The 27,375-nt window shown below is 36.7% G+C and overlaps 1 protein-coding gene across 2 annotated transcripts in view; it reads left to right on the top strand.

Annotated features, from left to right (window-relative positions):
* The first annotated feature begins 4,192 nt into the window (after positions 1-4,192).
* Positions 4,193-27,375, top strand: part of IL7 (interleukin 7) — a 39,755-nt gene continuing 16,572 nt past the window's right edge. For both annotated transcript variants that reach the window (XM_004680022.2, XM_012722929.1), the window contains exons 1-2: positions 4,193-4,754; positions 11,184-11,317. In XM_004680022.2, coding sequence (XP_004680079.1) covers positions 4,745-4,754; positions 11,184-11,317 — 144 coding nt within the window. In that variant the 5' untranslated portion in view covers positions 4,193-4,744. The remainder of the gene's footprint in view (positions 4,755-11,183; positions 11,318-27,375) is intronic.

A 27,375-nucleotide genomic window follows, 5' to 3' on the forward strand; every position in this document is an offset into this window, starting at 1 on the left:
AAGCTAAGAAAATCTAACAAAAATACCTCAAACTCAGTGGAGCATAATATGAAGAACAAACATATACTAATTGCGAAAACTATCATAACATATTTGACTAAACGTTAGCAACTTGAATTTTACTTACTGCACGTTTGTGATTTATTTAGGAATGCTTATTAAAAACATGTAAATATTTGCTAAACAATTATTTGATAAAACTTAATACTCATCCTCTAACACCAGTTTGAAAATTGAACCAATCTGATTTAGAATTATAGGACACACGCTTAAACCTGTTTTTCCAGTGAACAGAACAAAAAGACATATGAATAGAATTATTGAAGTGTCCAGAAAAATGCAGGTAAACTGATGAAAAAAATACAAAAAAATAAATCAGAGAAAAACAAACATATGTCTTAAGAAATAAAATTAGTAAATAATAGGTTCAAATTGACATTTTAAATAGGAAAATAACTTCAATACACCTGTAAACAATAATAGAAGAGATAAAAAAAATCTAGAACCAAAAAAGCTTCTTCAATAAGTGATGCTAAGAAAATTGGACACTCACATGCAAAAGAATGAAAGTAAACCACTTTTTCATACCATACTAAAAAAAAAAAAATCAACTCATAACAGATAAAAGACTTGTATATAAGGCCTGAAACTATGAAATCATGTAAGAAAACATAGGCAAAACACTCCATGACATAGGTTTCAGAAATATCTTTGTGGATTCATCTCCACCAGCAAGGAAAAGGGAATATAAATAAGTGGGACTATGTCAAACTTAAAGTTTCTGTACCAATAAAACAAAATGACACTTCATTGCATTGGGAGAAAATATTTACACATGATTCAATTGACAAGGGGCTGATATCAAAGATGTACAGAGACCTTATATAACTCAACAAAAAGAAAACAAAGAACCCAATCAAAAATTGGCAGAAGAGTTAAACAGGCACTTCTCCAAAAAAGATATACAAAAGGCCAACAGGCCCATGAAAAAATTTCATCATCACTTATCTTCGGGGAAATGCAAATTCACATCACAATATGACACAACCTCACACCTGTGAGAATGGCCCATATCAAAAAGATCAGAAACAGTGCATGTTGTGGAGAGTGTGGAAATAAAAGGAACACTGCTACACTGTTGGGGGGAATGTAAAGTGGTTCAGCCCCTCTGGAAAAATATTATGGTGGTTTCTCAAATAGGATCTTTCATATAACCCAGCAATTCCACTCCTGAGTATCTACCCAGAAATATAAAAACACTATTTCAAAAGGAAACGTCTCCACATTTCATGTTCATTGCAGCATTATTTACAATAACCAAATATGGAGCAAACCTAAATGGAAAAAAACAAAAACAAAAACAAAAAACAGATGAGGGGCTCAGTAAGATGTGGTATAGCTACACAGTGGAATACTACTTACCTATCAAAATGACAAAATCTTGCCATTTGTGGAGCTGAACTGCGTTATATTAAGTGAATTAAATCAGAGGAGAAAGACAATTACTGAATAGTGTCAAACATACATAGAGATTAAGATAGAAACCATATTAAAGGTCAGATAAAGCCAAACTAGGAACTAACCTAAGAAAGCTGATTGTAGTGTCTCCCCCTGCCAGAGAGGAAGGGGGAAGGCAGGGAACAAAGTGGGGAGGGAACACAAAAGCCTGTGGGTGTTTTGGTGGTGGATGTGGGTGTTAACACCTAAAAAAGGGAGAACCTATATTTCTAAAACACAAACAAGAATGTAAACCATGTAACCACAATCAAAATAATTTAAAAAATCAGTTACCCTTCTACTATTCCTTCTTTAAGTTGACATGTTCATTTCCATGTCTTCTATTACATTATATTAATCAGCAGTGTTTTGAGGTATAACTATTCATCAAATGTATATACTGTTTTCTTTGCATCTTGATTTTTTGCATGTCATTGAATCTATGAGTGAAGATAATAAAATCCACTCTATTTCTCTAGTCATAAAACATTATGAAATAAAAAATTAAAACTTATTATTTTATCCTGTCCATCTGTCTTAAGAAAAACAATGTTCAGTTTACCAAAATAACAATCATTTTTTAGAGACTTTATTTTGGGGTTTTTTTCCAAATGCTATTAATTCTTTTCATAGAATAGGCTCATTTTCATGTAACAATACACTCCAAGTAGCTTCGTGGATATTTTCTTCAAGAAGATTCTTCTAATTTGGGTTTTCAATAGGGTTCAGAGATCAGGAAGGAATTTGCCTCTCCTCTCCTAAAGTTCTGAGTAATCTCCTATCATGCTTCTGAAAGTGCTTTTATGTACAAGTCCTATTTTATCAGGTTTTATGGCGATTGTTTTAAAAAAGGAAGACACATTTCCTCTTGAACGATTATTGACTGATGGATGGCCTTATTTCTGTATTTCTGTTCCTGAAGTTTTTTTAATTTTTTTTTTTAACATGCAGGATATGTACAAAGACACATCCCAAGCTGATTTCAGGGACTTTAAATAAGTCACCAGTCTAGCTGTTTTTAGTTACAGAAGTCATTTTTAAAAATCATGCTAGTTTCTCTACTCCTCATCCTTCTTTATGTTCCAGTCAAATGGAAATACTAGGTTTTCCCCACAGTATTCTGACCCCTGCTCTTACTTACTTCCCTCATTTTCTTCCCCTTTTCTTCTGTTTGTTTTGCCTTCAGATACTGTCTCTCTTTCTCATATATTCTCATTCACGCGTTCTGCCTCAATTGTTCTCTCTCCATCTGTCCTTTAGCAATACTCTGAATGCCCGTGTGCTAGATACTGTTGGAAGTAGAAGTAAGCTTGGTTGGACACAACAAAGAGAAAGGCCAATGTATCTGGAGTGTGGTGAGGTGATGGCCAGAGAGAGAGGGCAAGAGGGTGCAGTTCACACAGCACCTTGGAAGACCTGTCACGCAGAGGAGAGGTGCCAGAGTGTGGTCATAGGGGTTGCAAATATAAATGTGTTTAAGAGGAATGAAGGAGTTGTGGGCAACAGTGAAAGCTCGAAGATCCCTTAGACAGCAAGTTTTTAAAGGCTGGCTGACTAGCAATACATACAGTGGACACATTCCAGTCAAGATTTATTTTTGAGGTAGAGTTGACAGAACTTGCCTATGGACAGGATGTGGGAATGAGCCTAAAAGAGGAATCAGAGTTCCAAGTTTCAGGCTCCAGCAAACTGTGTCTCACGCCACTTCATTGCTATGCTCTTCCTTTTTCTCTACCCTATCCTCTTTATCTTCTTTATTTTTGTTCACACTAAGAGAGTCTGGAAAGCTCTTCATCATGCCTAGGGTTAGTTCCTGCTAACCCTTCTCAATTTAGAAGTTACAAACTCCAGAAACCTTGTCTGAGATTCCTGCATTGGGCCAAAGTTACAACCAAAGGACACCCTAGTTATTTTACTCCTGGCATCAATTTCTACAATGTTGCATGATCCACAAGGACTTCCCACACAGGATTTCCAAGCCCGACTCTAGAGCCAGAATATAGCAGGTTTGTGTCCAAGCTCTGTTGCTAAACCACCAAGTGAACTCCAGGTCTCAGATCTCACATTTAAAAGACAGACAAGAAAACGGCCTACCTCAGAAGTTACTGCATGACATTATATATGTAAAATGCGTAGCACAATACTAACTGACCAAAGGCTAGGTAAATAATAGCTATTGTTATTCATTGTTATTATTTTACATTATCCATCTTTACTTAAATAGGGTTTTTGAAGAATTTAGAAACCAAACTAAATCAGGAAATACATAAATCATTCAGGAAGTCCTAGAAAAAAAATAACTCCTCAGTCACTAGCCAAATGGGTAAGATTTATTAACTAATTCAGATAAATGTGCTCACGGAAGCCATAATTATTAACTATTATTAATTAAAATTTCTCCCACTTAATTTGGGCTTTAGTTTTGGGGTCCAAAACACCACTTCCCACATGAGATGGACCCACAAGTTTATTTTTCTTTGAGGTCTCACCTGAGCAGGTACATGTTTAAAAGAGCAGAAAGAGACTGCTCACAGAGGTTGGAAGGACTGAGGGCGTGACCTCTAAATCATTTTGTACTTCCTTTTTTTTTTTTTGCAAGACATCTTGGCATCCTCCGCCACATCCGCGGCGAAAGCTGCGACGCCTCCTCCATGGCGTGTGTTAGCTATAGCCCAGTTTTCGCCCTACACATCTGTGGCCTCCGTGGACACATTAGCAACCGATACTTTTAGTGGCCTAGCTTTGCCAAGGGGGCTAGAGGTCATCTGGAAAATCTTTTGCTTCCAATTGCTTTGATTCAGGAGACCCGTTCCTTTCTTCCGCAGTGCTTTGGAAATTCGCGCCCTCCTCTGGTTCAGGTGCAGCTGCACAGGAAGCCCTAAGGGAGAAGGCAGGTGCTTGGACGGTGGAGTGGAGGGGGGCGGTGAAGGCGCCCCCTTGATGAACCCAGCGATCGAACCTGCGACCAAGCGCAAAGTAGAAACTGAAAGTACACAGCCGGCAGATCCTACGGAAGTTCTGGGAAAGGCAAAGCGCAGAGCCGGGCCGTGGTGTGTGCCGCCCCCCTTGGGATGGATGAAACATCAGGCGCGGCGTGGGTGAAAAGAGCCAGCTGCAGAGACTGCCCTACCCAGCACAGACCGGGCAACTCCGCGGAAGACCAGGGTCCTGGGAGTGACTATGGGCGGTGAGAGCTCGCTCCTGCTGCTGTTGCGGTCATCATGACCACGCCCGCCTCCCGCAGACCATGTTCCATGGTAAGCGCTCCTCTCCCGGGCGCACAAGTTCGCGCGCCCGGCACGCCGGGGGACTCCGGGACGCGCAGCGGGGCCCCGCGACCCGGCGCGTCCCGGAACAGCCCGGCCTTGCACTTTGGACTGCGGAGAGCACTGGTTCTCCCACGGGCAGCCTTCAGCCGCCCCGCAGTAGCCTGGCTGATCGCCCGTTGCACCTGGGGCTGCCGCTCCTGGCAGGCGGCTGCAGGCAATCCCAGTTTCGGCTGTCGGTCGCGAGACCGAGTGCTGCAGCCTCCGCGCCGCTCGGCGTTGGCAGCCCGAAACCCAGTCTCTGTCACTCTTCCCCAGCCAGAGTTGCCCTCTGTCATCCCCGCGCCCAACCCACCTCCCCGTTCCCCCGGCCGCCCCAAGTTACTTACAGACGCCGGGTGATAATGCGGCTCCCAACTCCCTAGAGAAGTGAAAGCGAAGCTCCCACGGGACGTGCTTTTAACACTAAGGGACAGGTCTTTGGAAAACCCCTTTTATCCCCCTCAGTGAGACGGAGTTTCCGACTGGGGCTGTACCTTCTCTTTTAGCTGGGAACCCACGTCCTCCGACTGGCACCAAGAAAAGCCAGTCTGGGTTGTTGGGGATTTGTTGTTGTTTTCCTGATGAAGGCAGGAACAGACAGACTTAACTCTACATTCTAGATACTTCGAAGATCTAATATATTTTATTTGTGCGGAATATGAACTTAAAATGGACAAGGACATACTTGAGGCCAGTTAGACTTTGTTGGCAGCGATGTTGCCAATGCAAAGAGCCGAAATTTTAGTGGAAGAAAGAAGAGGGGAAAGAGATGTGAGCGGAGAAGATCTGCTGAGAGTAATGGGGATGTTTCCTCAATACTTCAAGCCAAAGAAGGTGAGGGAGGGTGCAGGAAGAGAGCTGACTTTGCCTTTGACACCTGCTCTGAGAACTTTCCTGGAGACACCTTTAGATCAGGGGTGTTCTGATCTAAATTCTGTTCTGATCTAAATTCTTGTTAAAGAAACAAGAATTTAAATAGAAACAAGAATTTAAATAACTAGTGAGTAAAATAAAAGGGGGATATAGAGTATGGGAGCAATTATGGAAGATTTACAATGGGCTCCTCCAGGAGTTTAATACAGAATTACATATTGTGCTTTTCTAACAAAGCCCATCTCTCTACCTTGCTGCCTGGATAGCTCCAGGTTTAATCCTTGCATTACCTCTGATCTAAAATGGAGTTGTAAAATAAAAAAAGAAAGCTAAAGGGAATATTGTTAACAAGGTCACTTCTTGAAGTATATCCCTGGTAACTGTGTGCCACAGTTTGTGAATTGGTATCAGTTATACATACATATTTATAGAGAGAGAGAGAAAGAGAGAGATAAGAACTCTAAACTTCTAGTAATGGTTATTATAATGAATGGGTTTCTGCATTTTGTTCCAAAAATATTTCACTAGTTGCTCTCTATTTTTATTCTTTTCCACTTCTTTTGGGAATAGATCCTAGTTGAGGATCTACTAAATGACCGTCAACTGTGGTTTCTGGTTTAGGGAATTTAATCATAATTCAGGACTGAAAAAAACAGAATAATAAAAATAGATAACTGAAAAAGATTAGGAAGTCTGAATAGGTTTAAAGGAGATTTACACATAATATGACATCAATGCTTAAACAGTTTAAAATGGAAAATGTGTTTCATTGTATGGCATATATATGTCACTTATTTGTGATGTTCACATGAGATTTTTTTTCCTGGTCTTCAACATACAACCTAGTGAGTGTAATAAAAGCAGTTTTTTTTTAAAAAAAATGAATAAGTGTATAATTCAGTGTTTCAGAGCTTGGCCAGGAAATAGTTGAGTGAAGTTCACTTTAGTGGGAAATTTTGTTCATTCCCCTTGATAACACATACACAGTTATTTTTTTAGAAAGCAATGTAGTTCAGTGACTAAAACCTGAGTTTCTAGACTCTTAAATCCAACAGATATGGAATTGATTCTTGGCTTTACTAGACCCATTTTATATGTGAAAGAAATTTCTTTGAGTCCTAGACTCACTCTCCATCTGCAAAATTGTGAATAATTGGTAGTAGTTACCTCGTAAAGTCTATGAGATTAAATGAAATATTGTACACAATATTATAAGACAACTGCCAAAATATATTTAAGTGTTTACCATGGTATAATTTATGGTTCACACTTAATATTGGTTGTGAAAAATGTTTGATTCATTTATGTGGGCATAATCAGACTTCTGTTTGTAATTTTTAAAAGCTGATTTCCATACAACAAATGGATATTTTCTACTTTTATTAATTTGGCTTTTTCTTCATTCATCCATTCGCTGTGCCTACTGTTCATGTTAAAGACACATTTTATACATTCGTATAATGTCTTCCAATCTATCCTGAAATCATTCTGATCATATTTATATTTTTAAATTCCCAGTGAAAATAGATATATGTAATGTTTATAATAAACATTGAATAAACACTTATTGAACTTAACAATTAGTGAATGATTGGATTTGAGGGACTATGAAAACTAATTTATTTATGTTCACTTTGACCCCATAACTTACACAGCTGAGAACTGAATGTATTATTTGGCTTAAAGTAAAAAACCAACAAGAATTTTTTGAACAGTCATCATTCTGGTTTAACCAAAATCCCCACTGAAAACAAATTCTCCAGTTTCAATCCCTTCAGGAGATATAAAGACAAGTCCATCTTTATGGTTTGTCTTCTCTGTAATCTAATGAAAAGTTCAGGGTGGGGGAAGGGTAGATGTCTATGTATAATCTGAAACCAAACTAAATGCAGAGTCTTTTCTCATTGTGTTAACAATGTCAAAGGCTCACTCAAACTTGGCAATACTAACATGCTACTCTCAATGTGTTATGGAGGAAAGATTGCAATCACTGACCAAATTACAAGTTGTTAACGAGTAATCTAGGAACCTATGAGATGTGAGTCCTCGGTCTTGGCGGCTTGTCTTTGAGGTTGTTTCAAATCTAAACAATTACTGCATGTTGTAATTGGGTATATTTGCTATTTGTAGTTGTATAACTATTACATATGTATTATATAATGTATATACATATATTTTATACATTTATATATATGTGTGTATATATATATATATATATATATATATATATATATAGCTGGTAAACCATCTTACATATTTTTTTAAAGTATATATGTATATCTGTACTGGTAGAATCTTAGGATTGAGGAACTTAAGAACTAGAAGGGAAAATAAGTTTTCATTTCATTAATCTGCTATGTGAAGTTTAAAAGATTCTCTGTTATTCATTCAGTCACATATCTCATACCAATATAGAAACCCTGAGTCTCCTATGCCAAACCTTTTGTACTTTGCATTGTCTTTGTCTAGCCTGAGTTAGCTCATTTAGCAGCATTGATGGCAACAGAAGACATTCCTTAAAGGCAAGACAAAGTATGTTTTAGGATTGAGAAACTAGTTGTGATACACACAAAGAAGACTGAATTTTCCATTATCATTTGAAAATATTGATACAATGTCATCCATTGAATGGGTTGATTTGAATTTTGAGAATAATTACAGAAAAATGGGGTGAAGAGGACACATCAGATAGTGCTCGTAGGAAATTAACTTCCTTTAATAAAAGATAAATGATGAATCTTGGGAATAGCATCTATGTTATGTAAGAATGTCTCTCTTTCATTCCAGTATTTTATTTATTTTATTATATCATCTGTAAAGTTCATTTCAAATTATATCCTGTGTAACTCTTTCTTAGTAATCTCCTCCCAGTATAGACACAGTTAAACATCTATACAATGACAATATATAATGCTTGCTTTTATATAATATACACAAAACTGATACAAAGTTACAACCTAGTAAGTAATTAGCAGTTGATCTCTGAGGATCTTCAGGATGAAGGAACTGTATGTAGTACAACAGAGAGGCAGACCTGCATATTATAGAGAAGAGGTTTTTTATTGTAAGGAAAATGTGATTCCATATTATTAAAAGATTATGGGTTTTTGATCTAATGCTGGTGAGGAAGAAAACTCAGGTTCGAATATATACCTGGTACTATCACTTTGTAAAGTTACTAACTTGCAGGGCCACCTTGGTGGTACAGGGTTTAAAGTCTCAGTGCTATCAGCCACTGAAACTGAGGCATGAGTTTGATCCCCAGCCAGGAGCTAACGCACATATATGGTGCAGCAACCTTTCCTGTCTCACCCACTGCTCCCCTCAGCACTGCATTTCAGTCAATCTGCTTGTTCTGCTCCCCAGCTCCCCACTATGTCTCTGGTGAATCTGCTCACACTGCTACACCTTTGGCCTACACCCCTACACCAGTTCTTGTATGCATATGGTTTACCAGCTATATATATATATATATAGATGGCAAACCACCTTACATATTTTTTTTAAAAAGTCATTAACTTGCAGGACTCTTGATTTTAGAAATGATAGGTATTAGGGCCCTCCCTGGTGGTGCAGCAGATTAAAGCACAGCACTAAGAAGCTAAAGCCACTCCAGCATGGGTTCTATCCCTGGCCAACAGGTGACACACATGGTGCGGCAGACCTCTCCTGACCCACCCGCTGCTCCCCTCAGCAGTGTACTTTATCAGTTGGCATGTTCTGCTTACCACTCTGTCTTTGGTGAATCCTCTCACTGCCCCTTCACCTCTGTCCTGTATCCCAGCCCTGTATGCATAAATAAATAAATCTTTGAAAAAAAAAAAGAAAAGAAATGGTAGGTATTGGGCACCTATGTCTGGCAAGTGGTAGGTACTCAATTAAATTAAAGGCAACCAGCATCATAATGATTATTCATCGCCTAAATGAAGTCTTGCTCACCATACACAAAGATATTTAGTAGCAGAGTTATGCATAGATTCGATGTCTCAGACTTGGATTTTCATTTCTCTTACCTTCCAAGTGCCAGTGACATATGCAAATGAGCTATAGGATTTATGTTTATTCCCATATATGTTACCCAGCTTGTTTCTGAATTTATAAAAGTATAGGCCACTAACAGCACATTCTATTTGGGGGAGTGCTATTATTGGTTTTTATATGACAGATAATAATATATTAAGTGACACTGTTACTGGGAACTTTTGATATACTTAACAGTCTTTAGGTCATTGTAACAATATTAGTTCCTTGGTTACAAGGAGTGGTATTCAGATTCTTAATCAGAGAAGGCACACCTGAGACATACCTTGCACTCAGACAGTTAAGGTGCATTTGGGAAATTATAGGAAATATATTGCTGACATACTCAAGAGTTTTTAGAAAAATGCAAAGATGCCACTATGGCAGGCTCATAAAAAATAGGTCTCAATATAAACAAATTTTAGCTTCTGTGAGCATCACTGGTTTTCGATACAATGTATTATTGCTGCCACAAATTATATCATTGATAACTTCATTCCTTTTTTTTTTTTAAAGATTTATTTATTTATGCATACAGAACTGGGGTACAGGTCAGAGGTGCAGGGGCAGCGAGAGGCTTCACCAGAGACAGAGTGGGGAGCAGAACAGACAGATGGACTAAGTACACTGCTGAGGGGAGCAGCGGGCGGGTCAGGAGAGGTCTGCCTCGCCATGTGGATCTCCTCTGGGGCAGGCGGGAATCGAACTCATGTGGAAGTGGCTTTAGTTTCTTAGTGCTGTGCTTTACCCTGCTGCACCACCAGGGAGGGCCCACTTCATTCCTTTTTACTTGACAGTTGCTTCTAAATGGGGAAGTTTATCAATAACAAATATAAGTTATTAGTTAAATAGGTCTGAATTCACATTTTTTTTAACAAGACGCTAGATAAAACAGTATTTGAAGAAGTCCCTGGGCACGCAGAAACTGAAAATATTGATAAGATAGGATAAGGAATCTCAAAGTATAGATGCCAACTTTGACATAACTGTCAAAATTCTGGAAAGAGTCAACCTTTAAGCTCTGTTATAAAAGAGAAATAGCAGAGTGCTGTATACTATGAGATCAACTTGCAATACTACTTCCAGGAGGGACTGGACATTTGGATGTCCATCAACCTTTACATAAATATATAATCACAGGACATAAAACTTTAGACTACTTACCCTTTTACCTGTAGATATAAAAATTGAATAAATCATATTTATACCAGAGATGATTTTCTGAAGGATGGATAATCTACTCTCATTATATTTGGGCTGCACTTTCCCAAAGAATAACTTCCAGGTGAAAAGAGATCGAAACTAAAATGTTGCCCCACTTTGCTCATAGCATACTATGCATATTTAGGGTTCCTCCTACAGTCCCCCAAAACTGGGATACACTTTTTAAATATGAGAAACAAGTGATCAGGTCAATTGAATATCACAATCAAATATAACATTATGTGTGACATTTAGCTTACTCTTACTTACTGTTGAATTTAGTTTCTTTTAGGTATATCTTTGGAATTCCACCCCTGATCCTTGTACTATTGCCAGTAGCATCATCTGATTGTGAAATTGATGGTAAAGAAGGCAAAGAATATGAGAATGTTCTAATGATCAGCATCAATTACTTGGTATGTTCTTGTTTAGTTGTCCTTACATTTTAACTTTTAGGAAAAATTGATATGTACTGTTGGTATGCAGATTTTTGTTCAATTAGCCATCTATATTCCTTGAAAAGAAGGTATAATAGTTAAAGAATAAAATTTAATAAACTAATAACTATACAATTTTATGGTTACTATATATTATATTTTTTAAAAATAAGTCTTTCCTATTCATTTCAGTCCAGTTTCCTTCATTAACAAATTTTTATAATTTATAATTTAATATAACTGCACTACCTCACCTCCTGTTGACAATTCCTATAAAAGCTTTAGAGTAGAGGAAAAAACATTTTAAAATTATTATGAAAATAGATGTGTAATTATTTTATCAGAATGTGCATATATACATATGTGTGCCTATATGTATATTTATACATGTGTATTTATATGTAACTTTCTGTAAGCTAATTTTTTTATTTGCTGTATTCTTTTAATTCACAGATTTTCTTTTTTAAAGCAGTTTAGTTTTACAGAAAAGTTCGGAGAAAGTAGAGTATTCCCACATACCTGATTTCCATCTGCCATTTTCCCTGTTATTAGTATCATGCATTTTGTGGTACATGTGTTACAACTGATGATCCAATATTAATATATAATTATTAATTAAAGGCTGTAAATAACATTAGGGTTCACTCTGTAAAGTTCTCTGAGGTTTGACAGAGTATCATGGCATATACCCACTATTTCTCTTTGTAAGTCTTTCTCCCTCCCCCTGATCCCATAGCAACCACTAATCTAGTTATGATCTCTTTATTTTTTACTTTTCTGGAATGTCATATAGTTGGAATCCTGTATTATGTAGTTTTTTTTTTTTGACAAGTTGTATGTAAGTTTCCTCACTGAATTTTTGTGACTTGATAGCTCATTTCTTTTTATTGCAAACAATAGTCCATTGAGTGAATGTATCACATTCACTGAAGGTTGGATGACTCTGATTTTTGGCAATTATAAATAAAGCTTCTATGAATATTCATGTGAAGGATTTGTTTAGGCATATATACTTAACTTACTTGGGTAAATGTGTAGCAATATAATTCTAGATTCCATAGTCAGATACTATGTTTAAATTTGTATTAAACATACCAATTGTCTTCCAAAGTGACTGTACCATTTTATATTTTCATCAATAGTGACTGAGTGTTCCTGATGCCTTATGGCCTCTAGCATTCAGTATTTTAGTATTTTGAGTTTTGGTCATTCTCATTAGCATACCATTAAATCTCATTGTTTAAATGTGCAACTCTTATTGACATGTGTTGTTCAGTATCTATTCATTTATCTATTGACATCTGCATATCTTCTTGGGCAAAGTACCCAAATTAACATCTTAGTTGACATCTTCAAAATATTGAATCTTAATATCCATGATTATGGAATATCTTTCCATTGATTTAGATTTTCCCTGATTTCTTTTCATCAATGTTTTGTAATTTTCCTTATTTCCTTATTTCATTTCATAAATTCTAGACGTAGGCTTAAGTATTTCTTATTTTTGATACAAATATAAATGGTGTATTTTAAATTTAAATTCCAATTGTTCACTGCTAGTACACAGAAAAGCAAATTATTTTTGTATATTTACCTTGTACCCTATAACTGATAATTGATTACTAGTTCTAGGAAGGAAGTAATGATAATGATTCTTTGTGATTTTCTACAAAGCCAACTATAAAAGTTATTTGTTTTAGTTTAAAAATTTTCTCATTATATATTTTTTTATAATAGTAAGTCCTTAAAATCACGAATGGTAAAGGAAAACTCATAAATATTTATAACGTGGGAGAAATTGTCTAATCTGCCTTGTTCTTCCATTCCATTGGCTCTCTACACACTAACACTGAAGTCACAACTCTGTGTTCTACCTCTTGGTAGTATATTGGAAATTCAAGATAATATTGGACATTGTACCATGAAAATCTGTTGATTTTGCCCCACTGACTAGGAAAATAAGTGCACAGTAAAGAGTAAATGCCCCCATTTTACATTTCATACATATTTTAAGTTTCTTGCATTAAAAATGCTACCAAACTAATCTTTTGGGGTCAAAATAATGATTTTTTTTGAAATTTAATGTCACCTGATCAGTGAATAAAAAGACATTAGCTCTACAATGAGTGTCAATAACCATATGTGTGCAAAATTCTGCAAAAAAAAATGTTACTGGCAACACAAAAGAGGGCAAGTTTTAGTTACCAGTTTCATAGCACAATTTTTCTGTAAAGATCAATTTATCTCATTAAAATGCACAGGAGCAACAAAAACAGAAGCCACCACAGTGGTACTATGCAAACACAGCAAATCACAACTACTCGAGATTAATTCAATAACAGGAAGGAGCAGGATCACATCAATCCAAGAGAATAGTAATAATGCTCTGGTAGTGTCAAGAAAGTTGTGTGTCAGCATGCAGGGATACATTTGCAGTAAGGAGAAGGAAAGTCACAAAGGATTGTTTCTATCAAAATGACTGACTGGCAGAGGTTTATTTCCATATTCACTCAGTGTGTATTAGATGCTTTGCAAACATGTGCTTATATTTTAGGGAGACCTTAATGCTAACATTTATGAAGTTCTTGTTATATACTAGGTGATTTTCAGGAAACTAGTTCAACCTTCACAGCACCCTTATTAAAGAGCCCTCTTTTTTTAAAGATTTTTTAAAATTTTACTTTTAAGATTTATTTACTTATACACACAAGAACAGAGGTACAGGCCAGAAGTGGGGGTGGGGGGAGAGGATTTACCAGAGACAGAGTGGGGAGCAGAACAGACACATTGACTGAAATATTTCATTGCACAAAGGCAGGCTTGGGTTTGTCCAGTTTGTAGGTGATAGAGCCAGGATCTGAGCTCCTGCTGTTAATCAAAACTTCCCACTAACAATCTCTGTGTTAACTTACCAACAATCTCTGTGTTAACTTACCACTCAACAAACATTTGTTTAAGCCAGCTGTATGCCAGTTATTTGTGGGTAACCCTTTTGTGAGGTGGAGTGGATATGTATATGAGGATAGACACAATTTTTATAGTAGCTTACCTTTGGTGATACTTAAGCCTTGGTTTGAAAATGCAAGTTGCAACTTGACAAGAAGGAAGAGAGGCTGACAAACAGTCATTACAAAAGAACAGACTGGTTGTGAAGCAGGCTTGGAAATAAAGAAATAGAAATGGTTTTGAGGAGTTGAGGGGATCAGCTCGGCCTTAGCTCATAGATAATGTGTAGATACAGGCTGATCTTCAGAATTTTTAAATAGAACACCCCTTTAGAAAACAATTTTTGAATCTACACTTGTCATTTGTCATTTATTTACATATCTAGCATTTTCATGGTAATTTTGATGTATTAATAATGATGCATACAAAAACTGAAAATTTACACCGGATAAAGTAAAATTAAATGTAGATATAATTCATAAAATTTTCCTCCCATACTGCTGTGGATTTCCCTTTGTGGGCTCTACTTTGACATCACTAGAAGCAGAAGTTTTCAGTAGATCAAAATGGTATAGCAAGACCATGGATCATCTTAATTTCATGGTATTTAGGCTTTACTTGAAACATCACCAAAAATGAACAGTAATCTAATCATAAGGATAACATTTAATTAAAATACAAATTTGTGAACATTTTCTATTTGCAATTTGGAACATATAAAAATAAATAATAACCTTTGCTCTTCTATAATCTATAAGAATGAGGGATTCACATACCAGTATAATACAAAATGACAGCAGTACAATTTCATATATCTATATATGAGTAGAGATATTACAATATCTCTATAAGGATATAATAACAAAAAACAATGGATAACACAAATTTATGGATCACTAAATACCAACTGCTCTAAGCACTTTCCATATATTGATTTATATAATTCTTATAATAGCTAAATAATTAAAAAAACTGCGACTCAGGCTCTCCCTGGTGGTGCAACGGGTTAAAACACCCCATTATGGAGCTCTCAGAAGCTACTGCAGCAGGAGTTTGATCCCTGGCCAGGAAGCTGACCCACATGGCATGGTAGACATCCCCTGAACAGCCTACTGCTCCCCTCAGCAGTGTACTTCAGTACATCTGCCTATTTTGTTCCCCACTCTGTCTCTGGTGAATCTTCTCACCCACCACACCTCTGGCCTGTACCCCAGTATAGATAAATAAATCTTAAAACAAACAAACAAAAAAACAAAAACAAAAACTGAGACTCAAATCACATCACTGGCAACTGGCAAGCTAGAACTTAAACCCAAGAAATAGAGTTTCAGACAATGCCCCCATTATTACAAGGCAAATTAGATAATAGCGTCTAGTTGCAATGAAAACATAATCACAGAGAGGTACAAGAAATGTGAAGATGGTGACTGGTTTGGTTGAACTGTAGGAAAAAAAGACTGTGAACTGAACAGATATGATGAAAACAAATCATACAAAGCAGATCAAAAAGCTAGAATCAAGCTGTAGACACGAAAATAGAAATTATATGAACTATTTACATAGCATTCCAAAGAAAGCAGAGGGTAGGTATAAGATTCAGATATCTATCAAAATAAGGTTTATGAGGTTTATAACAAATAAGTTTTAAGTCTCTTTCTATATTGTCTGCAATATGGACTATATGTTCCCATAATTGAGATGATTAAGCTAAATGGAATCAACATTTTAACTTATACATAGCTCTAAATTATAGTCTCGAAGAGAGGGACCCAGTATGTTTCTTACTGCAATAGTCAGATCATCGCTCTTGTCAGCATCAAGTATTTTTGCTTATAAAAGTGCCAACACAGGCTCTCCCTGGTGGTATAGTGGGTTAAAACACCACAGTAAGAAGCTAAAGCCACTTTAGCATCAGTTTGATCCACACCCTGAAGGTGATCAACATGGTACAGCAGACCTCTCCTGACATGCCCACTGCTCCCCTCAGCAGTGTACTTGGTTAGTCGGCCTGTTCTGCTCCCCACTCTGTCTCTGGTGAATCCTCTCACTGCCCCTGCACCTCTGGCCTGTGCCCCACCCCTGTAAGCATAAATAAATACATCTTTAAAAAAAAAAGTGCCAACACAGAAGGTAGACTCTTGCTTTGTTTTACATTTCTTTAATTGCTAGTGCATTTTGTAATGATTCATCATTTATCTTTATCTTTGTTAATTATCTTTGCATTGAGATAAAATTCAATCTATATTATCAAGTATTACAATTTAGTGACTTTTAGTAGATTCACAAGTTTTGCTATCATTACTATTATCTATGCCGAGAACATTTCCGTCACCTAAAAAAGAGTGAGGAAAACCATTAACAATAACTTTTCATTCCAAACCACTAGAAACCCTGTTAGTCACTAATCTATATTCTGTCTTTATGGATCTGTTTTTTCTGAGCTTTTCATATAAATAGAATCATATCATATGTAAGCTTTGTGTTGGGCTTCTTTCATTTTTGTCATGTTTTTAAGATTCATCGATATTATGCAATGTATCTACTTCATTTCTTCTTATAGATCAGTAATTTTCTGTTGTATGGTATTTACTGCATTCTGTTTATTTATCAATTAAGAGACATTTAAGCTGTTTCTACTATTTGGCTATTAAGATTAATGCTGTTTAAAAGATTAGTATATAAGTCTTTATGGAGTTTTCTTTCGATACTTATAAGTATAATTGCTAGATCACATGGTAATTATATATTTTACAGACAAAGAAATATCAAAGTGGTATCCAAAGTAGCCACGCTTTTACATTGCCACCTCCCGAGTATGAAGGTTTGAATTTCTTCATATCATCACAAAAATTTGTTTTTGGAATTTTTATCTGCAGTCATCATAGGGGTAGGAAATGGTACCTGAGGTTCATTGGGTTTGCATTTTCCTGAGAGAAAAGCAGTTGGTGTAGTATGGTTAGATAGTAGGATGCAAGATGAGAGTAAGAATCTTTGTAGGGCCCTCCCAGTGGCACAACAGGTTAGGGCACAGCAATGTGAATCTCTCCTCAGCCACTGCAGCAACAGTTCAGCCCCCGCCCAGCAAGGTGACCTCTCCTGTCTAGCCTGCTGTTCCCCACAGCAGTGTATTTCAATTGATCTGTTGTTCTACTTCCCACTCTCTCTGTGAATCCTCTCACCCCAAGCATCTCTAGCCTATACCCCAGTTCTTGTGTACATAAATAAAATCTTTAAGAAAAAAATTCTTTACAAGTGGACTTGACCACTGGTACTGTGCCCACCATACAAAGATTTGTACCTTTTCCCAATATCAGGACATCACTGAAGAGTGTGGAAGGGATAAAGAATAGAAATCTCTGTCCTTAGTGTTTATTGTTAAACACTAAAGGACTAGAACTTTCAGTAAATATTTCATGAGTTTATGAAGACTAAATTAACACCACCAGATTTTTATCTTGTAACTTTTCTGGCAGCCATGTAGATAATTTGTGGATTAGAATGGAAAGCAAGGAGACAATGGGAAATAACTTCACTCCTTTAGGTAAAAATTATTCATGGATGTGAACTGAGGCAGTGGCTCATAAATATAAGATAATTTAGAATGAATTGAAAGCATATTTAAGCAAATTGTTTGATGCCACACCCAGAGACTTCCATTGCTTTGAAGAATGCTGGTGATTTGGGAGGCCCTCTGGATAGCTTACTCATGTCACTTCCTCATATGGAAAATATTAATATGCTAAAAGGAAAGAGGGTACTAGTACTTTGACTTTATTCTGATACCTGAATTCTTTTGTATCAGATCTGCAAAGCCATATATTAAACTCTGTAGATATTAGGTGCTAGGATTTGTTATGCAATATTTAGATCAGGGCCCTCCTTGGTGGCACAATGGGTTAAAGAACAGCACTACGAAGTTATCATAGCCACAGCAGCATGAGTTCAATCCCTGGCCAGGGAGATGACTCACATGGCGTGGCAGACCTCACCTGACCTGCCCACTGCTCCCCTCAGCAGTGTATTTCAGTTACTCCCTACTCTGTCTCTGGTGAATCCTCTCACCTCCAGCCCTTCTGGCCTGTGCCCCAGTTCTGTATGCATAAAAATAAATGAATCTTAAAAAAATATTTAGATCAACTACAGAAATAATGTGGAAGAAAAAAAATGCCTGGATCATTAATTCTATTAGCAATTGTTTTAAAGTTACCCATTTTATTTCAGAATCCATGATTAAGCATCCATTTTTTTAAAAGATTTATTTATTTGTATATACAGAACTGGGGTACAGGCCAGAGGCTCAGGGGTGGCGAGAGGCTTCACCAGAGACAGAGTGGGGAGCAGAACAGGCAGATCTATGAAGTACACTGCTGAGGGGAGCAGCGGGCGGGTCAGGAGAGGTCTGCCGCGCCATGTGGTGACCTCCGGGGCAGGCAGGAATCGAACTCATGCGGAAGCGGCTTTAGCTTCTCATTGCTGTGCTTTAACCCGCTGCACCACCAGGGAGGGCCCTAAGCATCCATTTTAAGATGAAGTAAAACAGTATTCTGCGTCATGGAAAAACATATTTTCAAATATATTACAAATACCCTTGTTTAGATTGTACTTCAGTAAAATATGACTGAAGTATAGTGACTTAAATTGTTACTAACTTTGCTTTAGATCAACACTGTGATAGTGGATCTCATAACATCTTTGTAACTCTAATTCTGTATAATTTGTGGAAATTGAACTGTTTCTGGGGCCTCTCATAGTGCTCGAATCTTTGAAATATGGGGAAAAATTATATTTATTTTCTTCTTTATTGGCTTGTGTTAATTATTTTCCTCCTTTTATAAAGATCTGCCAATCCCCTAATAGGTGCAAGGCTCTGTATCAAACATTATTGCAAAGGAGGAGTAGAAAGTGGAACAGAAGGAATAGGAAGAAGGAAAAGAGGAAGAATGGGAAGGCGAAGGAAGAGGAATAGTCCAGGGAAGGAGTGGAGGAGGAAAAAAAAGGAGGAAAAGAGAACAGGGATGAGGAGGAGGAAGTGAAGAGGGAAAAACAGGGAGGGCAGGAGGAAAAGGAATTAAAAGGAGAAAAGAAAAGAGGAGGAGGAGAAAAGAAGAGGAAGAAGAAGAAGAAAGCAGTTATTTGTCTTCATTCATATTTATTTATTTATTTAAAAGTTTATTTAATTATGCATGCAAGAACTGGGGTACAGGTCAGAGGTACATGGGGTGAGAGGCTTCACCAGAGACAAAGTGGGGAGTAGAACAGGCAGACTGACTGAAATACCCCACTGAGGGAGCAACAGGTGGGGCAGGAGAGGTCTGCTGCACTATGTGAGTCAACCTCCCTGGCCGGGGATTGAACTCTGCTTCAGTGGCTGTGTACTGTTTCAGAGTACTGTGCATTAACCCCTTCTGCCAGCAGGAAGGGCTCCCATCCCATGCACATTTATTCAAGAAAATTAATTCAGAATTAAGAATCTTATAAAGTAACAAGTAAGCACTATTAGGGAAGTAAAACCTATTTTTTTCCCCCTATTGAATGGTTTTGATTTGACACCCTTGTCAAAAAAATAGTTGAATATAGATGCTTGGGAGTTTTTCTACACTCAATAATTCCATTCACATATCTTTCTGTCCTGTGCTTTACCATACTGTTTATAGAATGGTGATAATGTTGCTTTAGAGTAATTTTGAAGTCACCAAGTATGAAATTTGGTCTGTTTGTTCTTTTTCAAGGTTATTTTGGCTATTTCAGGCCCCTTGCAGTTCCATGTGAATTTCAGGATCTGTATATTTCTATAAAAAAAGTTGGAATTTTGTTGTATCTATACATCAAGTTAGGGATCTGGGGAATACTATTTTTTTAACAATGAATAACAGTGTTTCTGATCAATGACCATAGATAGGACTTTTCCATTTATGTAGATCTTTAATTTCAGCTGTGTTTGGTATTTTCAGACTGTAAACTTTGAACTTATTTTTTTTAATTTATTCCTAAATCTATTACATATCATTTTTTTGTGTGACTATAAATGGGACTATTTTCTTGATTTTATTTTAAAATTGTCTAAGTTTTAACCTCGTTCTCCCTATATCCTTATGTTAGTCTATAAGAATCATATAAACAGCTTGTGTTGACTTCATCCTTATATCCCTCAGCTATTCAGCACAGTAGTACCTTCAAGAATAACAAATAATATATGGATTTTAAATATATGAGAATCCAGAACTTGTTTCAAATAGACTAAAAGTCTGTTTTACCTTGAACATTTACTTCCTTGGAAATTTGTTTAGAGTCAAATATCAGTCTTTTTCTGACATTCAATATTAACTAGTGTTGGAGGCTATACAATATTATATTATCCGTAAAAGTAATTTTTCTTGGGTCCTCCCTGGTGGTACAATGGGTTCAGATGAAGCACTGTAAGTGAGCCACAGCTGTTTCAGTGCGAGTTCAATCCCCAGCCCCAGAGGTGACCTACATGGCAGGCAGATCTCTCCTGACCAGCCCGCTGCTCCCCTCAGCAGTATACTTCATCGATCTGCCTGTTCTGCTCCCCACTCTGTCTCTGGTGAATGCTCTCACCACCCCTTCACCTCTGCCTTGTACCCTAGTTCTGTATGAATAAATAATCTTTTAAAAAAAATAGTTTTTCTTAAACATGACTCATAATTGAATTATGTAACCCTTAGTCACCAGAACAGAGACTAGTGAAAGATATGAAGCTGCTAGAGATGGCCAAAGACTTTCTAGGAATGACTCATCTAATTACAGGAGCATGAAGAATTGGTCCTTATTATGTAATGACATTATAAGATCTAGTGACTAATGGGTTATGGCTTTTACAATCTCACTGTCTTTAACTCTATGTCTATCTGTTTTCTAGGCCCTCACAGATTCAACTTCACTCTTTCCATAGATAGGCCTCAAATACCTTCATGTTTATACCTCTTCCATGAACTTTGGACCTACTGATTCAAACATAAACTAGAAATCTCTATCCTGATGTACTGTGGCACATTGTGTATAATGCAGAACTAATTACATTTAGGCACAGCACCCAGAAGTACTCTGTATGAAGGAAAAAAATGCAGATGTACTTCATGAAATTTAAGACTGTGCTCTGAGAAAGACATTGCTAAGAGACAGGAAGATTTGTGTAGGCAAAATATACAAAGAAGAGTAAAAATTGAACAATAACTAAAGAAACAATCCGATTTTAAAAAGTGGACAATAGTCTAGGGCCCTCTCTGGTGGCGCAGCGGGTTAAAGCACAGCACTAAGAAGCTAAAGCCACTTCTGCATGAGTTCGATTCCCGCCTGCCCCAGAGGAGATCCACATGGCGAGGCAGACCTCTCCTGACCCGCCCGCTGCTCCCCTCAGCAGTGTACTTTGTCAATCTGCCTGTTCTGCTCCCCGCTCTGTCTCTGGTGAATCCTCTCACCCTTCGCATCTCTGGCCTGTACCCCAGTTCTATATGAATAAATACATAAATCTTTAAAAAAAAAAGTGGACAATAGTCTAAACATACACCTCGCCAGATATGAAACAATGCTCCAGATTATGTCATTAGGGAAATGAAAATTAAAAATAAATAATGCTACACACCTAATGAATGACTAACATCCAAAACATAACACAAAATACTGGCAAAGATGTGGAAAAAACAGGTACTCTATTGTCAATGGGAATATAAAACACAACAACTAGTTTGGCAGTTCCTTACAAAGCTAACACAGTCATAGCATGCAGTCATGCTTACAGATATCTGACTAAATGAATTAAAAACTAATGTCCTCACTCATGCTCACCGAAACTTTATTTACTTGAATTATTAGAGATGGAAGCAACAGGACAGGAGTTACTTCAACCAGTGAACAGATAAACTGTATTATAATCCTTCAGTGAAGTATGCTCAGAGCTAAAATAGTCACCATTGCTGCCAAGACACAGAAGGACATAGAGTATATTAAATGCAAATTGTGTGGAAAACAAAAAACAAAAAAACAGCCAGTCTCAAAGGACTATATAATGTATGACTTCAATTATTTGACATTCACATTCTAGAAGTGACAAAAGTTGGAGCCAGTGAAAAGATTAGTGGTGGTCAAGGGTTAGGGAGTGGGTAGAGCAGAATGAACAGGTAGTACCCACAGCAACTTTAAGGCAGTGGCATGATGTTATGTGACACAGATATATCACATTATACATTGTATTTGCAAAATCCATAGAAATTTATAGTACTTTTAAGTAAATCTTAACAAAAACTATGATATTAAGTTAAAGATAATATAATGATATTGATGCATAGATTATAGTAAAGGTATCACTTTAATGCAATACATTAATAATAAGAGAAACTGTGTGGAGGGTAGGAGATATGTGTGGACACTCTTTTTTTTCTAGTTTTTCAGTCAAGTTATATCTGTCTTTTTAAATAAGGCCGCTCTCATGCCCACCTTTGACTATACAGGTGTTTCTCTTTCTCTTTTTCTTAATAAATCTGTCCTTTGAAAATGTAAAAATAGAAAGGTGTATGGAGGACCCTTAAACTACTAAAAATGGAGCTGCCATATGACAAGGCAATTCCACTCCTAGTAATCTACCCAGAGGTTACAACGACATTAATTTGAAGTAAACCTGTTCTCCTATGTTTATTGCAGCATGTTTTACAATAGCTAAGATATGGAAACAACCTATAATGCCCAAAAACACATGACTAGATCCAAAAGATGTTATATATAAACAATAAATGCAGTCAAATACTATTCAGTGATCAGAAAAAGATAAACTCATGCCATTTGTGGCAACATGAATGGAACTGGAAGGAATTATGTTCAGTGAAATAAATCAAAGGAAAAGGAAAAATATACCACAGTTTACTTATAAGATGAATATATGGAAATGATACAAGTGATCAGAAAAAAAAAATAGGAGGCAAAAAATCAGAGGCATTCAGCAGGGAGGAGTCAGGACAGGAAGCAAAACAGGGGAGGGAAAAGCACAAGAGACTATGTTGATGGTTCATAATTACTTGGTGGTGGTAATTTTATGGGGACTACACCTAAGAGGATAAATCAAACTTGTATAAAAATTAACAACAATATAAAAATATATCTAAGTAAAAATTTAAAAAATGAATTCAAAAAATGTAAAAATTAAATGCAAAATAATTTTAAAATAAAAAAGATTCTAACAGCACTTCATGGTTATGTAGTTTTCCAAATTCAACCTCCCTGAGTGTGCACTAGTTGCTAAGAGGAATAAATTTACATAGACAGCTTCCTGGAAAGAATGAGGTCAACAACATTAGACCTTATTTTTGAGATTACATTCCATGATATTGGGTTTTTTAATATAGGCATGAATTTTTCGTGTGTAAGGTCAATGATAGGGAATTCATCATGAGAGAGATAGGATCCCTGGTGATCACCTGATCTTAAACACTGAGTTCAAGATGGTTGATGGAGGAAATTTATACTGGAGAAGAGTATAGGCTTGGCCTCACTTATACTCTTTGGAAACAATGCTAGGCTTATCAGGATTAATTAAATAATTATGAAGTTGAGGTCTCTGGCCTGTGTACCAGTGGAACTTGTACACATATTTAAATTAGCAAGAACAAAAGATTACAGAGCAATCATTTTCCTGTAACTGAAACAGAAAGAAAAAAACATAAGCCAAGAGCTATGGATGAATCAGATAGTCTTGTATTCTCTGTATCATGTATGTAAAGGAACATAGAATGTTTACATTGAATACTCTTTATAATCTTGAACAATTCACAAGACTGAAAAGAGATTTCTATGAGGCTAGTAAGTGGTGATAGAACTACTTTAACTAAAGAAATTCAGAAGATCTGAGTATGAGTGTTCAGTTGGCTAAGGCATGCCATACCTGTTTTAATGGAAATATTATTAAGATCCCATAGAAAAGAAATTAAATAATATTGGCTCTAATTTTCACAGTAAACTTTAACATACTGCATTAGTTGACTACTCAATAATGTTTGAAGATCCACGTGTCACTGCTACTCATGACTTAAATTGTAATGCTGGGGTAAGATGACTGATATAAACCAATTAAAATGAGCTAAAATTGGTTATCTAAAACCTTACAATAGAAAAATGGAAAATCAAAAAAAATGTCATTGAAAGCTGAGAGCCAGAGTGTGAGAAAAATCCTTCAAGAATTCACATAACTAGAATTCACATGACTAAGAGAAACTCCCAAAACCATCTCTCTCTAAAAAATAATAATAAAGATGATGTAGTGAACTGAATGCAGCATTCCAAACAATTGGGCATCTTGAAACTGTGAATATGACCATGTTTGTAAAAAGTTTCCTTGTAGAGACAATGAAGTTAAGAATCTCTAGATAAAGTTATTCTGGAGTAGGTGGGTCTTAATTTCAATTAGACAAATATCCTTAGAAGTGCAGAGCAGAGACAATACACAGAAGGAAAGACCATGTGAAGACAGAGGCAGACATTGGAATTATGCAGTTACCAACCTAGGAAGACAAGATTCCCACAGCTTCTAAGACTAGCTGAGCATGGAGGCCTGCCAACAACTGGAGTCCAGTCATCTGACTCACAGAACTGTGAGACAAGTTTCTGTTTGTTAAGTTCACTAGGAGTCACTCAGATTGTAGAAAATGGTTATGGCAACCATAGAAAACTCATGCACATGCTATCAAAAGTTGATAAAATTCTAAGTGTTCCAAGCACTCCGCCTTGGAGTGGAATAGTGTTGCAAGGTAAATGTCGCAGAGGAAAGGCTAGTGAAATGGGTCATTGAGTATATATATATTTTTAATCTATTTCTCATTCACTTTTTTTTTTCAAAGATTTATTTATTTGTTCATACAGAACTGGGGTACAGGCCAGAGGCTCAGGGGTGGCAAGAGGCCTCACTAGAGACAGACTGGGGAGCAGAATAGGCAGATCTACAAAGTACACTTCTGAGGGGAGCAGCGGGCGGGTCAGGAGAGGTCTGCCATGCCATGTGGTCACCTCCGGGGCAGGCGGGAATTGAACTCATGCGGAAGTGGCCCCAGCCTCCCAGTGCTGTGCTTTAACCCGCTGCACCACCAGGGAGAGCCGGGTCATTGAGTATTTGAACATCACTGTCTCATCAAAAGCAAACATTTCACTCATAATTGGAAAGAAATTTTGATGGAAGACCCCATCACTCCACTCTCATCATGGCAGGAATCTCATCAAACTCCAAAGTGAACTTAAAAAAATAAATTGCTGGCTCTCCCTCATGGCACAATGAGTTGAAGCACAGCACTAAGAAATGAAAGCCACTTCAGCATGAGTTTGATCCCTGCCCGAGAGGTGACCCACATGGGGAGGCAGGCCTCTCCTGGCCTGCCTGCTGCTCCCCTCAGCAGTGTACTTCATCGATCTGCCTGTTCTGCTCCTCGCTCTGTCTCTGGTGAAGCCTCTTACCACCTCTGCACCTCTGGCCTGTACCCCAGTTCTGTATGTCTAAGTAAATAAATCTTAACAATATAATAAATAAATAAATAGCTTAAAAAGTGCATACAGAGCTGATTACAAGCTCCCCTCAATACCAACTCCACACATGGGTTTTCTAACCACCTATGTTTCCAGGTTTCATAAAAGCAGACAGTTTAAACTTTACCAAATCCCCACTTAGAAGTGCTGAGAAGAGACAATCAGAAGATGGTAGGTGAGAAGTACATCATAAGATAAGGAGTCAAGTAAATAGCATCAGCGAACAGCTGACTGTAGCAGCTCTCCTGTCAACTGTGACTAAGAAGATTCCCCTTGTTCTCTCCTTTTCCTAATAAACCTGTGCTTTTAAAAGTGAAAAAAATTAATGTGTAAGCTATTTAACAACCACCCAAGTACCATAATAAACCAATTCATGGATAACTGTTCTTACAAAAGAGGATATATCAAGTGGGAGAGTAAAAAGAAAAACTATGATAATGGAAAATTTTGTCCCAACTCACTGAAAAAAAATAGGAATAACAATAAAAGGGCAAATGATGTACTATAACAAGCTCCATATAAAATGGTTATAAATTTCTTCTTGGTAAAAATGACTGAACTTCAAGATAAAGGAATAATTCAGCATTCAAATAGCAACGTCAAGTCACTTTGGGGGAATCAGAAAGGCTTCAGACTTTCCACAACTAAATGTAAAAGGATATTGAAATAAAATGTGAATGAAGAATTTTATCAATAGCCGAGTTATTATTTGAATACCAAGGGCACAAACAGAAAAATTATACATCAACTTCAACTCACCAGAATCTTTGAATATATCCTTTCTGATACTTGGCAATTCTCTCATTAATTAAATTAATTAATTAAAGTTCTATGGATCATGTAGTTGAAAGAAGTATATAAAGTCAGGCAAGTAGTAAGGAGGTTAGAAAGTAGAGTATTGTAGCACTAGTGATTATAAATTCCCATTTCACAGTTATTAAATGTACATTAGATTGCATACTTGTAAGGTAGCATATAACCATTACTGATATGAACCTTAGGACTGCTAAGTGATTAAAATCTCCTAAAGTGATCAATGTGCATAAATTGTCAGGTCCACAGGTTAGAAATCTCCATAGAAATACCAGTTTCTATTTCTTAATGGTTCAGTTAAATATGTATTATGAATGTACTAATTGTGGTCTGATAATTCAAAGGTGAATGATATGATTTCTCCCTAAGGACTCTAGTGACTGAAGGAAGAATTAGAGTTTTAATGGGTAAGTCTTAAGGAACAAAAAGTGAAAGGGAATACCATTTCATCAGATACTATTAGAGTAGCTTGAAATCAAGGATCTTTAATGCAATTTTACATACATTTATAAAATTTCTGCTCATGGTTCCAAACCAGCTGTTTATACTTGTTGGTCTCAAGTATAAAAAAGACCAGTTTACCACTGGATCCCAGTCCTCTGAAGTTCAGTTTGAAAGAAAACAGATTCTTGAATATAATGAAATAATGTTGATAATTACAACTAAAACTGTTTAGCACTGATTTTCTAGGACAAAATATAGGCAAGCCAGTGAATTCTTTCTAAAAGTCAGAATGGTAGAATTATATCTGGGTTTTA

The sequence above is a fragment of the Condylura cristata genome, unplaced genomic scaffold (assembly GCF_000260355.1).
Source record: "Condylura cristata isolate star-nosed mole 26May11 unplaced genomic scaffold, ConCri1.0 scaffold00009, whole genome shotgun sequence".
Lineage (NCBI taxonomy): Eukaryota > Metazoa > Chordata > Mammalia > Eulipotyphla > Talpidae > Condylura > Condylura cristata.